Raw genomic sequence first — 13,154 nt, 5'->3', positions numbered from 1 at the left:
CACATTGGGTGTAGAGACTACTTTAAAAAAATCTAAAATAAAAAGAAGAAAAATCTAAAATCAACAATCTAACTTTATACTTTAGGGAACTAGAGGAAAAAAAACAAACTAAACCCCAAGCCAGCAGAAGGAAGGAAGTAATAAATATTAGAGTAAGATAAATGAAACAAAGAATATGAAAAGAATAGAAAGAATCAACAAAACCAAAAGTTGATTCTTTGAAAAGATGAACAAGATTTTGAAATCTTTAGCTAAACTAAGGAAAAAAAGAAAGAAGATGGGTGCCTGGGTGGCTCAGTCAGTTAAGTGTCTGCCTTTGGCTCAGGTCATGATCTCAGGGTCCTGGGATCAAGACCCACATTGGGCTCTCTGCTCAGTGGGGAGCCTGCTTCTCCCTCTCCCTCGACCTGCTGCTCTGCCAACTTGTGTTCTTTCTTACTCTCTCTGTCAAATAAATAAATAAATAAAATATTTAAATAAAAGAGAGAGGGAGAGAAGATGCAAATAAATAAAAGAATAAAGAAACCAACCTTATGGAAGGAAATTGCTAGAACAGAACATATTACCAACCTTATAGAAATGAAAAGGATTAAATAGAATACTATGAGCAGTTATACACAAAAAGCTAGATAATCCATATTAAATGGACAAATTTTTGGAAACATACAAATTAAAAAGGTATTACTCAAGAAGAAATAGAAAATCTCAACAGACCTCTACAAGAATGAATTAGTATTAAAAAACCTCCTAACAAAGAAAATTCCAGGAGAAGATGGCTTCACTGAAGTTTACCAAACATTTAAAGGAGAATTAATGACAATACTACTCAAATGTTTCAAAAAAATTAAAGAAAAAGAAACACTTTCAAGGACATTATATAAAGTCATGATTACCCTGATACCAAAGTGAAAAGTAACACAAGAAACTAAAACTATAGACCAATATTCTTTATAGATATGGAAGCAAAAATCCTCAGTGTAATTCTAGCAAACCAAATCCAGCAGTATGTTAAAAAGATTATACACCATGACCATGTGGGATTTATGCCAGGAATGCAAAGACAGTTCACTACAAGAAAATCAATCAGTGTAATATGCCACATTAATAAAATGAAGAAAACCCCCTCATAATAATATCAATAGATGCATTAAATAACTTTTTTATGATTAAAAAACTTACAAAATTAGCAATAAAATAAGATTTTATTTATTTATTTATTTGAGAGAGAGAGAGAGAGAGAGGAGGAGCAGGGGGAGAGGGACAAGCAGACTCCTCAAGGGTGCAGGGCTCAGTGTGGAGCTCAATCCCATGACCATGAGATCATGTCCTGAGCCAAAACCAAAGTCAGACATCTAACCAAGTGAGCCACATAGGAGCCCCAAGAAGGTGGGCATTTATGAAAGTCACAGCTAACATCATAGTCAATGGTGAAAACCTGAAAGCCTTCAAGAAAAAGATGCCCGCTTTCACCACTGCTCTTTTCAATACTGTATTGGAAATTTTACCCAGAGCAAATAGGCAAGAAAGAGAAATAAAAGGCAGGGCAAAAAGAAGGAAGAACTAAAACTAACTCTGTTTGCAGAAGACATGGCTCTCTATATAGAAAATCCCATAGAATCCACAAAAACTATTAGAACTAATAAAAAAAATTCAACAAAGTTGCATTGTGCAAGATCAAAATATACATTTTATTTGTGTTTCTCTAAAACCAATTAGAAAAGGAAAAGAAAATTCCATTAACAATAGCATCTGAAAGAATAAAATACTTAAGAAAAATTGAACTTAGGATGTGAAAGACTTGCACACTGAAAAATGAAAAATATTTCTGACAAAAATTAATAAGAATTTAAATAAATAAAAAGTCATCCCATGTTCATAGATTGGAAGGCTCAATGTTGTTAAGATGGTAATATCCTCCAAGGTAATCTACAGAATCAATGCAATTCCCATCAAGATTCCGATGGGCTTTTTTTTGCAGGAATTGAATGCACAATCTTCAAATTCATACGCAACCTACAAGGAGCCTCAAATAGCTAAAACAACATTGAAAAAGAAAAGCAAAGGACTCAAAATTCTTAATTTCAAAACTCACTACAAAGCTACAGTAATCAAAACGTCTGGCATAAGGATAAGGTCTGGCATAAGGTACTGGCATAAGGATAGACATCTAGGCCAACTGAAGAGAATTGAGTGTCCACATGAAAAAGTGCTAAACATCATTTGGCATCAGGGAAATACAAATCAGAATCACAATGAGATACCACCTCACATGAATCAGAATGGCTAAAATTAACAAGTCGGGAAACAACACATGTTGGTGAGGATGCAGAGGAAGCAGAGCCTTCCTACACTGTTTGTGGGAATGCAAGGCAGTGTAGCCACTCTGCAAAATAGTATGGAAGTTCCTCAAAAAGTTGAAAATAGATCTACTCTATGACCCAGCAAGTGCTACTGGGTATTTACCCCATAGATACAAATGTGATCCAAAGGGACACCTGCACCCCAATGTTTATAGCAGTAATGACCACAATAGCCAAACTATGGAAAGACCCTAGATGTCCATTGACAGATGAATGGATAAAGAAGATGTGGTATCTATATACAATGGAATATTATGTGGTTATCAAAATTTGAAATCTTGCCATTTGCAACTATATGGATGGAGCTAGAGGGTATTATGCTAAGTGAAATAAGCGAATCAGAGAAAGACAATTATCATGTAATCTCACTGATATGTGGAATTTGAGAAACAAGACAGAGGATCATAGGGGAAATGAGGGAAAAAATGAAACAAGATGAAACCAGAGAGAGAGACAAACCATAAGAAACTTAATCTCAGGAAACAAAACTGAGGGTTGCTGGAGTGGAAGGAGGTGGCTGGAATGGGATGGCTGGGTAATAGACATTGGGGAGGGTATGTGTTGTGGTGAGTGCTGTGTATTGTGAAGGACTAATGAATCACAGACCTATACCCCTGAAATAAATAATACATTATATGTTAATAATTTTAAAAAAGAAGAGAATTGAGTGTCCAGAAATAAACCATCATATCTATGGTCAATAGATATTCAGTGGAAAGACATTCAATGGAAAAAGAGTCTTTTCAAAAGATGGAGTTGGGACAACTGGGTAACTATATGCAAAACAATAAAGTTTGACTCCTACTTCACTCCACACATAAAAATGAACTCAACATGAATCAACTAGAAAAGAAGCTAAATAGAAAAGAGCTAAAAGTATAAAACTATTAAACAAAACACAAGATAAAGTTTATGACCTCAAATTTGGCAATGGATTTTAAAATTTGACACTAAACACAACTTAAGAAATAATAGATGTATTAGACTTCACAAAAATTAAAATCTTTTGTGCATCAAACATTATAAAAATATGACAAAATAACCTACAGAAAAGGAGATGATACTTGCATATCACACATCTTATAAGGATTTAATATCTAGAACACACTAAGCATCTTTATAACTCAAAAAAAGAAGATAACTCAATTTAAAAAAGACAAAGAGTTTGAATAGACATTTCTCCAAAGAAGATATACAAATGGCCAATTAGCACATGAAAAGATATTCAACATCACCTGATCATTAGGAAATGCAAATCAAAACCACAGTGAGAGGAACAAGACAAGGATATCCACTCTCACCACTTTTATTCAACATAGTACTGGAAGTCCTAACCACAGCAATTAGACAATGAAAAGAAGTAAAAGACATCCAGACTGGTAAGGGGGAAGTAAATTTTCGTTATTTGCAGACGACATGATACTATACTATCCTTTAGAAGACCCTAAAGACTCCACCAAAAAAACTACCAAAACTGATAAATGAACTCAGTAAGGTCACAAAATACAAAATCAATGTGCAGAAATCTTTTGCATTTCTATACACTAATGATGAGGCAGCAGAAAGAGAAATTAATAAAACAGTTCTATTTATGATTGTGCCAAAAGTAAAGAACACCTAGGGATAGTACTAACCAAAGGGGTGAAAGACCTGTACTCTAAAAACTGTAAAAAATTGATGAAAGAAATTGAAGATGATACAAAGAAATGGAAAGATACTCCATGTTAATGGACTGGAAGAAAAAATATTGTTAAAATGTCTATACTACCCAAAGCAATCTACTAATCTAATATAATCTCTATCAAAATACCAACAGCATCTTCCACAGAATTAGAACAAAAGATTCTAAAATTTATATGGAACCACAGAAGATTCTGAGTAGCCAAAAGAATTTTGAAAAAGAAAAGCAAAATCAGAGATACCACAATTCTAGACTTCAAGTTATATTACAAAGCTCAAGTAATCAAAACAGTATGGTACTGGCACAAAAATAGACACATACACCAATGGACTCTGAAAGAAAACCCAGGAATAAACCCACAATTATGTGATAATTATATTAATCTTCGACAAAGCAGGAAAGAATACCCAATGGGAAAAAGAAAGTCACTTTAACAAATGATGTTGGGAAAAGTGGACAGCAACAAGAATGAAGCTGGACCACTTTCTTACACTATATACAAAAACAAACTTGAAATGGATTAAAGATCTAAATGTGAGACCTGAAACCATAAAAATCCTAGAAGAGAGTGCAGGGAGTAATGTCTCTGACATTGGCTAAAGCCACATTTTTCTAGATAAGTCTCTGGAGGCAAGGGAAATAAAGGCAAAAATAAACTATGGGACTATATTTTTTTAAAAAAGTTTCTGTACAGCGAAGGAAATAATCAATGACACTAAAAAATGACCTACTGAACGGGAGAAGACTTTTGCAAACAACATATCCAACAAAGGGTTAGTATCCAAAAGATACAAGGAACTTCTACAGCTCAACAGCAGAAAAGCAAATAATCCAATTTAAAAATGGGCAGAAGACATGAACACACATTTCTCCAAAGAAGACATCCAGATGGACAACAGACACATGAAAAGAAACTCAACATCACTCATCACCAGGGAAATGCAAATCAAAACCACAATGAGACATCACCTCACAAGTGTCAGTATGGCTGAAAAATAAAATTACAAGAAACAGCAAATGCTGGCGAGGATGTGGAAAAAAGGATCCCTCATGCACTTTGGTGGGAATGCAAACTGGTGCAGCCACTGTGGAAAACAGTACGAGTTTCCTCAAAAATTAAAAATAGAGCTATCCTATAATCCAGTAATCACACTACTGGATTCACCCAAAGAAAAGGAGACACTAATTCAAAGGGATACATGCACCCTTATGTTTAAGCAGCATTATTTGTAATAGTCAAATTGTGGAAACAGCCCAAATGTCCATTGGTAGATGACTGGATAAAGAAGATGTGATATAGATATAGATATATATCTATATATATATAGATATATATCTATATCTATATCACATTCCAGCCATATAAAGGAATGAAGTCTTGCCATTTGCAACAACATGAATGGAGCTAGAAAGTATAATGCTAAGTGAAATAAGTCAGTAAGAGAAAGACAAATACTCTTTGATTTCACTCATATGTGGAATTTAAGAAACAAAACAAGTGAGCAAAGGGAAAAAAGAGAGAAAGAAGACAAGGAACAGACTCTTAGGGCACCTTATGGCTCAGTCGGCAGGGCAGGCGAGTCTTAATCTTGGGGTTGTAAGTTCAAGCCCCATGTTGGGTGCAGAGATTACTTTAAAATAAATCTTTAAAAAGAGAGAAAGAAACAGACTCTTAACTATAGAGAACAAAATGGTGGTTACCAGAGGGGAGGTAGGTGAGGGGTGGGTGAGATAGGTGATGGGGATTAAGGAGGGCACCTGTTGTGATAAGCACAGAGTGATGTATGGAATAGTTGAATCACTGTGTTGTACACCTAAAACGAACGCAACACTGTATGTTAACTACACTGCAATAAAAATTAAAACAGAACCACTATGAAATACTTCACTCCCACTAGGATAGTTACAATAAAAAGATAGATAATAAGTGTTGGAGAAATTGTCACTGCTCAGATGCTGCTGGTGGGAATATAAATGGTGCAGCTGCTGGAAAATAGATTGGCAGTTCCTTAAAAGGGTAAACATAGAGTTATCACATGACCCAGTATTTCACCTCCCAGGTATATATTCAAGATAACTGAAAACATATGTCCACACAAAAACATGTGTGTATATATTATAGCAAGATTATTTATAATAGCCAAAAAGTAGAAACAAGCCAATCGCCCAAGAATGGAATAACAGTAAACAAACTGGTATATCCACACAACGGAATATTACTCAGGCGTGAAGAGGAATGTGGTACTAATAGAACATGGAAGAACCTTGGAAACATTATGCTTGGAGAAAGAAGAAAGAAGACTATATGTCTTATGACTCCATGTATATGAAGTGTCCTGAATGGGCAAATCCACGGGAACAAAAAGTAGATTAGTGATCAGTGGTTGCCAGAGCCTGGGGATAGAACAGACTGGAGAGTCAACTGCTAGAGAACAGAAGGTTGCTCTCAGGGAGTAGAGCATGCTCTGGAGTTAGGCAGTGGCTGGTGATGACTACACAGACCTGTGAATGTATAAAAACTCACCTTAAAACAGTGTACCTTTAAAAATGGTGAATTTGGGGCGCCTGGGTGGCTCAGTGGGTTGAAACCTCTGCCTTTGGCTCAGGTCATGGGCCCAGGGTCCTGGGGTCAAGCTCCACATTGGGTTCTCTGCTCCGTGGGGAGCCTGCTTTCTCCTCTCTCTCTGCCTGCCTCTCTGCCTATTTGTGATCTCTGTCAAATAAATAAATAAAATATATTTTTTTTAATGGTGAATTTTATGGTATGTGAGTTGTATCTTGAGGGTAAACTTAGCCAATTTGTACTGAGAAGGTCATGCCAGCTGTGAGGAGAGCAGATCAGAGGTGGGGGTGAGAGATGCCTTAACAAATGGACATGTGAAAAGGCTTTGGAGTTTATAGAGGTCATGACTTTGACCATGTCATAGGATAGAGCTTACTTTTTCAACTACAGTGATGGAAGCAGAGAGTGGAGGCCTTGCACTGCCCATGATGCTAACCTCCAAGGATTTGGTTCTTGTAAACCTCCCCAGGAATTCATTTCCCATAAGCATTCTTCTTCTTTGTCTTGGTCCTATGATCAGTGCCCCCGGAGCACTGGGACCCAAGGCGGTTTCTCAATGATAATGTGCATCTGATGCAACAGCTCACACACTTTTTTAATAACTCCCATTGCTCTTGCCCTCAGCAGCCTCAGCCCAGCTTCATTGCATGAATTAAGCCTAAGTTTTGTTCCCTGAGGAGTGTCCTTTCCCTTCAGGCCAGTCTTCTGTGTTCTTGGTCTGACAGAGGCCAGCAAAAGAATGGAGCTGCCAGAGAAGGGTGGTCTGGAGGGTGGAGGTTCCAAGTCCCCTTGGCCACTTTGGGCCAGAGGTAGGTGATGGCTACTGTGTCCTTCTCATGGACAAGTCAGCACTGAAAAGGCTCCTGCAAAGCCTATTGTAAGACCAGCATGGGGTGGAGAGAGGGTATGGGAAAGTCACTGGGCAAGGAGGCTGGGGGACGGGGCTTGGGAGAACAGTTAATTTTATCTGGAACTAAGACTTTTGTCCATACTGGCTTATGTGTTGTGTGGAATTCAGGACAGAGGGTGGGAGGGAGAGCAGAAGAGACACAGCTGGTTTCTCCCCCATCTCCCACACACATACTCCAGCTTCTTCCCACACCTAGAAGAAAACACACCAGGTCTTTCTCTCACACTTCCCGCCCTCTACTGTTTCCCTTTTAATCCTCTGTTCTTCTCCTCCTCCTGCCCGCTGCTCTCCCACTCTGAGTCTCCATTCCTTCTCTACTGCTATGTCTCCATCCTCCCTTCTTCAAGATCTTGTCTTAATAAGACCTGTTAATACTTCCAAGATGACCACAGACTAGATTCACCCCCCACTTAAAAAAAATTTTTTTAAAGATTTTATTTTATTTATTTGACAGATCACAAGTAGGCAGAGAGGCAGGCAGAGAGAGAGGAGGAAGCAGGCTCCCAGGACCCTGGAATCATGACCCGAGCCGAAAGCAGAGGTCTCAACCCACTGAGCCACCCAGGCACCCCTCACCCCCCATTTTTTTAATCACTTGTCCACCGCCCCCCTTAGTCCTGCATGGACGAATTTCACAAGAGTGTGGTGGATGGGAAACAAGGTTGAGCAACAAAAGAAAAGGGTCTGGAATCCTTCTCTTTCCCTATCCATATCCATGACCCTCAGTATGTCACTTTATTTTGCCTTCCCATCTAAATCTATTCTTTTTGCACGTAGGCGGAAGAATCATTTCAAAGATTCTTACAAGTTCGTGAAAAGCATGCTGGCCATGCTAAGAGGACGCTTTTAGGTTTGTAACTCTGGTGATAGTGGGAATTATAATTTGGAGTTCCCTTTAACTTCCCTTGAACTGAACTTTCCTTCGTTGGCGACTTGCACTCTTTTCATCTCTCACCGTGGTCTGGCCCATCCCAACACATCAAGCCATCAAGCATCCTTTTAGGAATTATCTATGAGAAAGGCTATGTGTGCCCCCAGGAACTTGGGATACTTGGGATTGGGTGTAGCACTCAACATATCAGACTTGCAGGAACTTGGGGTACTTGGGGTTGAGTGTAGCACTCAACATATCAGACTTGCATTGAAATTACAAACACAAGTGAGGAGACATCCTTATGGAAAAATACCAGTCCGTGGTAATGTTAGAGAATAGTTCATTATTCTCAGGCCTTGAAGGAGGGGTAGGATTCAGATAGATGAGCAGGATGGGAAGGCAATCTAGGTGGGGTACTGGACTGATGAAAGGTCCTGACGCCTAAGGAACTGAGGAGGGGATCAGTTTGGTTGAAGTCAAGGGTTCTCAGCAGAGAGCAAGTAAGAAGAGAATAGTGCTTAGGAGTGCAGAATATGGGACTCATCAGACCTGGGTCAGAGTTCCAGCTCTGCTACTCACTCTCAGTGTGACGTGAGACAAATTATTTAACCTTTTTAAGCCTCCGTTTATTTGTTTGTAAAGTGGGGATAATTAACAGTATTTACTATATTTTATAAGGATGCAAATACTATATGAGAATTAAACAGGTTAATGTTTATAAACTGTTTAGCGTAGTGCCAACACCTAGTGAACACTCAGTAAATGTCTGCTACTACAATGACAGCAATTCCTGTCACCACTACAAGAAATGTTGATTACTTCAGCTACTGTTAAGTGGCAGATGGGTCTGCAAAGAAAGGTAGGAGCCCTTGAAAAGCCATCGAAGTGTGAATTCTTTCTTATAGGCATTGAAGAACCATGGAAAATCTTGAAAGTTTTGATGTAGATGGAAAACGTCTTTTAGGAAGTTGACGTTACAGACTGTGCATCTCTGACTAATGAAGACATAGAGACGTGTGTGACAGTTGTAATTCTTACAGGGATAAAGGTAAAAGTAGGGATACTAGAGCTCTGTTGTTGGCATTTTAGGAATCCATAATTAGGTGGGAGGAGTTGGGGGGAAAGGGTTAGAGGTCGGGCGCTTTCTCAGAGAGGCCAAACCAGGCCATTTAAGATGCTGCCCATCCAGTCTAATCTTGACAGCATGTGGTAGAGCAAGGGCACAAAGCTGGAGACAGAGATGTATTACCCTCTGTTAGAGTTGTTCTGACAATGCCGCTTGAGTGTCTGCTCCACTGCCGCCTGTCTCGCGGCTTTCCACCCCAGTGTGCCGGGGTAAGCCTTCTTTAACCCTGTCTCATCACATCATTTCCCACCAAAAGGCTTACAGGGGTTCTCAGTTGTCCATGGGATGCTTTTCATACAGTCTTATGCTGACAGTTGGTGGAGTCACAGGATTAAAAAAAAAAAATGCATCTTCTTGGTACACCATTTTTACACACCTATTGGGGTTGAATGTGAATTCTAGGGATAAAATAAAGATGACAATATTTTGAGTCTTGGAACACCTCACAGATAATTTCAGAGATAATTCTGTTTCATAATTGTAGATAGAAGTCTTTTTATACTTATTCATTTAATTCCCTATAAAAAGCATATCATGACAATTGCTGTTTTCTTCTCATATGTCAGGTAGGAAGCAGGGCGGAGAAATCCTTTTAGGCTCTATTGTCTTCACAGGGTGGAGCCTCAGGACAAGTTTTCCTGAACGATTAGAGAAAATTTTAGAAAGGTGTAACTTGAGGGAATGGATTTTAACATTAAAGAACTAAGTTTATTTTTCAAGGGAATGCCTGCTAGAACTTCCACTTACTGAACTAAAGAAATCTGTTTCTTCTTTATTCTGTATTTTCTGTAACTCCTTGATCTTAGCAATCAAAGTTTATAAGCCACAATACTTAAATTAAAAAAAAAACCCTCAAAGATTGTCTAGACATATGCCTATAATAGAAAGTTCCAATAGTTTTTAAAATATAAAGCTTGAGAGTTCAAGGAAATTTTGCATTTGTCCTGGGATGTTCTGAGATATCTCTACAGATGGCCTCACAGCAACAATGCCATTAGAGAAGTATTTATATGGACAAGCCTGAGAAGTCCTAATCATCCCAGATTTAGCCAAGATCATCTGCTTGTTTGCTTTACATTTGGTTCCAAATTAGGGCATGAAAATTTCTTCTAATCCACACCTCTCTTCCTCGGCAATGAATCATACGCAGCTCAAACTGCCATGACAAAGCATCTATTTGTTTATCTAAAATCATTAGTCTCTGTATCCTTTCAAGATTTTTGCAGCCAGGATGATGATATTTGCCATCACCTGTACTTGCTGACATGTTTGTTCATTTTTTTCATTGATTCAACCATGTTTGTGGAGCCTGTAGTTCACATGGCACTATGTTGGGCACATTAGGTATGAATCAACAAGAAACCTGTGGGACACGGACAGAGTGATACAAAGCGGGGAAAGACCCATACAAGCCTGGGATATGATGTAGGGTGTGGTTAAGGAGATAAGTCTGTGAGGGCCTTGAAAATGTATTTATCTCCATGGAAGGCTCTCCTAAATTCCATCTTAGAATATATTCAACAATGACTTTGATCAACTTATTCTGACTCTCCTAAGGTAAATGATGGAATTTTCATGATTTTTTGCATGGTTTTTCTTTAGGCATGTGGGGAAGATCCCATGGAAGCACAGAATATCACACAGGTGTCAGAGTTTGTCCTCATGGCATTCTCACAGACCCACGAGCTCCAGAAATTTCTGTTCCTGGTGTTCCTGTTTGTCTATGTCACCACTGTTGTGGGCAACATCCTTATCATGGTCACAGTGACTTCTGACTCCCGACTCCACAGCCCCATGTATTTTCTGCTCCGAAATCTGGCTGTCATAGACCTTTGCTATTCCACAGTGACTTCTCCAAAGATGCTGGTGGACTTCTTTCATGAGGTCAAGACCATCTCCTACCAGGGCTGCATGGCCCAGATCTTTTTCTTCCACCTCCTGGGAGGTGGGACCGTCTTCTTCCTTTCAGTAATGGCCTATGACCGCTACATAGCCATCTCCCGGCCCCTCCACTATGTCACCATCATGAACACTCGATTGTGTGTGTGCTTGGTGGTGGCTGCTTGGGTAGGGGGATTTGTTCACTCCATTGTCCAGCTGGCTCTGATGCTCCCATTGCCTTTTTGTGGCCCCAACATTCTGGATAACTTCTACTGTGATGTCCCCCAAGTGCTGAGACTTGCCTGCACGGACACCTCCCTCCTGGAGTTCCTCATGATCTCCAACAGTGGAATGCTGGTCCTCATCTGGTTCCTTCTCCTTCTGATATCTTACACGGTCATCCTGGTGATGCTGAGGTCCCACTCAGGGCAGGCGAGGAAGAAGGCAGCTTCCACCTGCACCACCCACATCATTGTAGTGTCCATGATCTTCATTCCTTGTATCTATATCTATTCCCGGCCCTTCACCCCCTTCCCCATGGACAAGGCTGTGTCCATCAGCTACACGGTTATGACCCCCATGCTCAACCCCATGATCTACACACTGAGGAATCAGGAGATGCAGGCAGCCATGAAGAGATTAGGCAAGCGCCTTGTAATATGTAACAAGGAATGAATATAAAAATATTTTGAGTTTAAATGACAAGTCTTCCCTCCAAACTTTTATTTTCCCACGTGAAAAGTGGAGGGAAATCTTTATAGACTGTGACATTTGAGATGAAATCAGTGCTTCTCTGAATCTACTCCTGTGTCAGGTATTGTGTTAGACATTTTCTCACTTTGATCTCAGCCTTATAAAATGGACAGTGGATATATTGGTTCATATTAAACACTTTAGCAAATGAGAGAACTCAGAGAGAAGTAACTTGCTCAATGGTGAACCACAAGTATGTTGCTGGAAGAGCTTGGCCAGGACTTGGTTCTTCTGACTCCAATTTTAGAGGCAAGGCTGTGGGTGGGATGTGAAATTCAAGGTTTCCCACAAACACAACCGAAAACCTGGAGAGTTCCTCAGCTGTGGATGAATATCTGTGATGACTGGTGAACAGTCTCATCTTAATTCTGGAATAATCACAATCTTTTCTGCTCCCTGCTTTTACTCTTCTTTCTTTATCTATGGAGTTCTGTAACTTTACTCAGCTAGGTATTTGCATCCACTGATGGTTGTCAATATTCTTTTACCCATTCAATCTATTGGCTCCATTTGTAAATAACCAGAAGTCACTTACTGGTTCAATTTTTTTTTTAAGATTTTATTTATTTATTTTGACAGACAGAGATCACAAGTAGACAGAGAGGCAGGCAGAGAGAGAGGAAGGGAAGCAGGCTCCCCTGCTGAGCAGAGAGCCCCACATGGGACTCAGTCCCAGGATCCTGGGATCATGACCTGAGCTGGCTTTAACCCAACAAGCCACCCAGGCGCCCCCTGGTTCAATTTTTTAAATAGTTATCTTGGGTCTCTTTCTTAATTTATGAAAATTTTGCTTTTCTGTGATCCAGAATTCAATTCTAAGGATGGTAGGAAGCAAAGAAGTGTTAATTATAATCTATAACATTGACCTAAAGGAGAGAAATGGGAGACATTTCCTCAGATGTACTTACACATGATCTCACAACATGAGATACTCGCTTTTGAACTGAATTTGTTGAAAAAAACCTCTTTTAGATGAACACAGCTATATCCTTGAGAACTTAAGACA

The 13,154-nt window shown here is 39.3% G+C and overlaps 2 protein-coding genes across 2 annotated transcripts in view; both read left to right on the top strand.

The window, feature by feature from the left end:
* The window catches only part of EPX (eosinophil peroxidase), a 240,871-nt gene that overhangs the window by 170,244 nt on the left and 57,473 nt on the right, over window positions 1-13,154 (top strand). The gene's annotated exons all lie outside the window — the stretch shown is intronic.
* Window positions 11,135-12,070, top strand: LOC309851477 (olfactory receptor 4D1; the record flags this gene model as incomplete). Its single annotated transcript, XM_082706784.1, has 1 exon — window positions 11,135-12,070. The coding sequence occupies one exon, from the start codon at window positions 11,135-11,137 to the stop codon at window positions 12,068-12,070; it is 936 nt and encodes a 311-aa protein (XP_082562910.1).

This window comes from Mustela nivalis (genome assembly GCF_964662115.1).
Source record: "Mustela nivalis genome assembly, chromosome: 17".
NCBI lineage: Eukaryota > Metazoa > Chordata > Mammalia > Carnivora > Mustelidae > Mustela > Mustela nivalis.
This window is presented reverse-complemented; position numbering and strand designations above follow the sequence as displayed.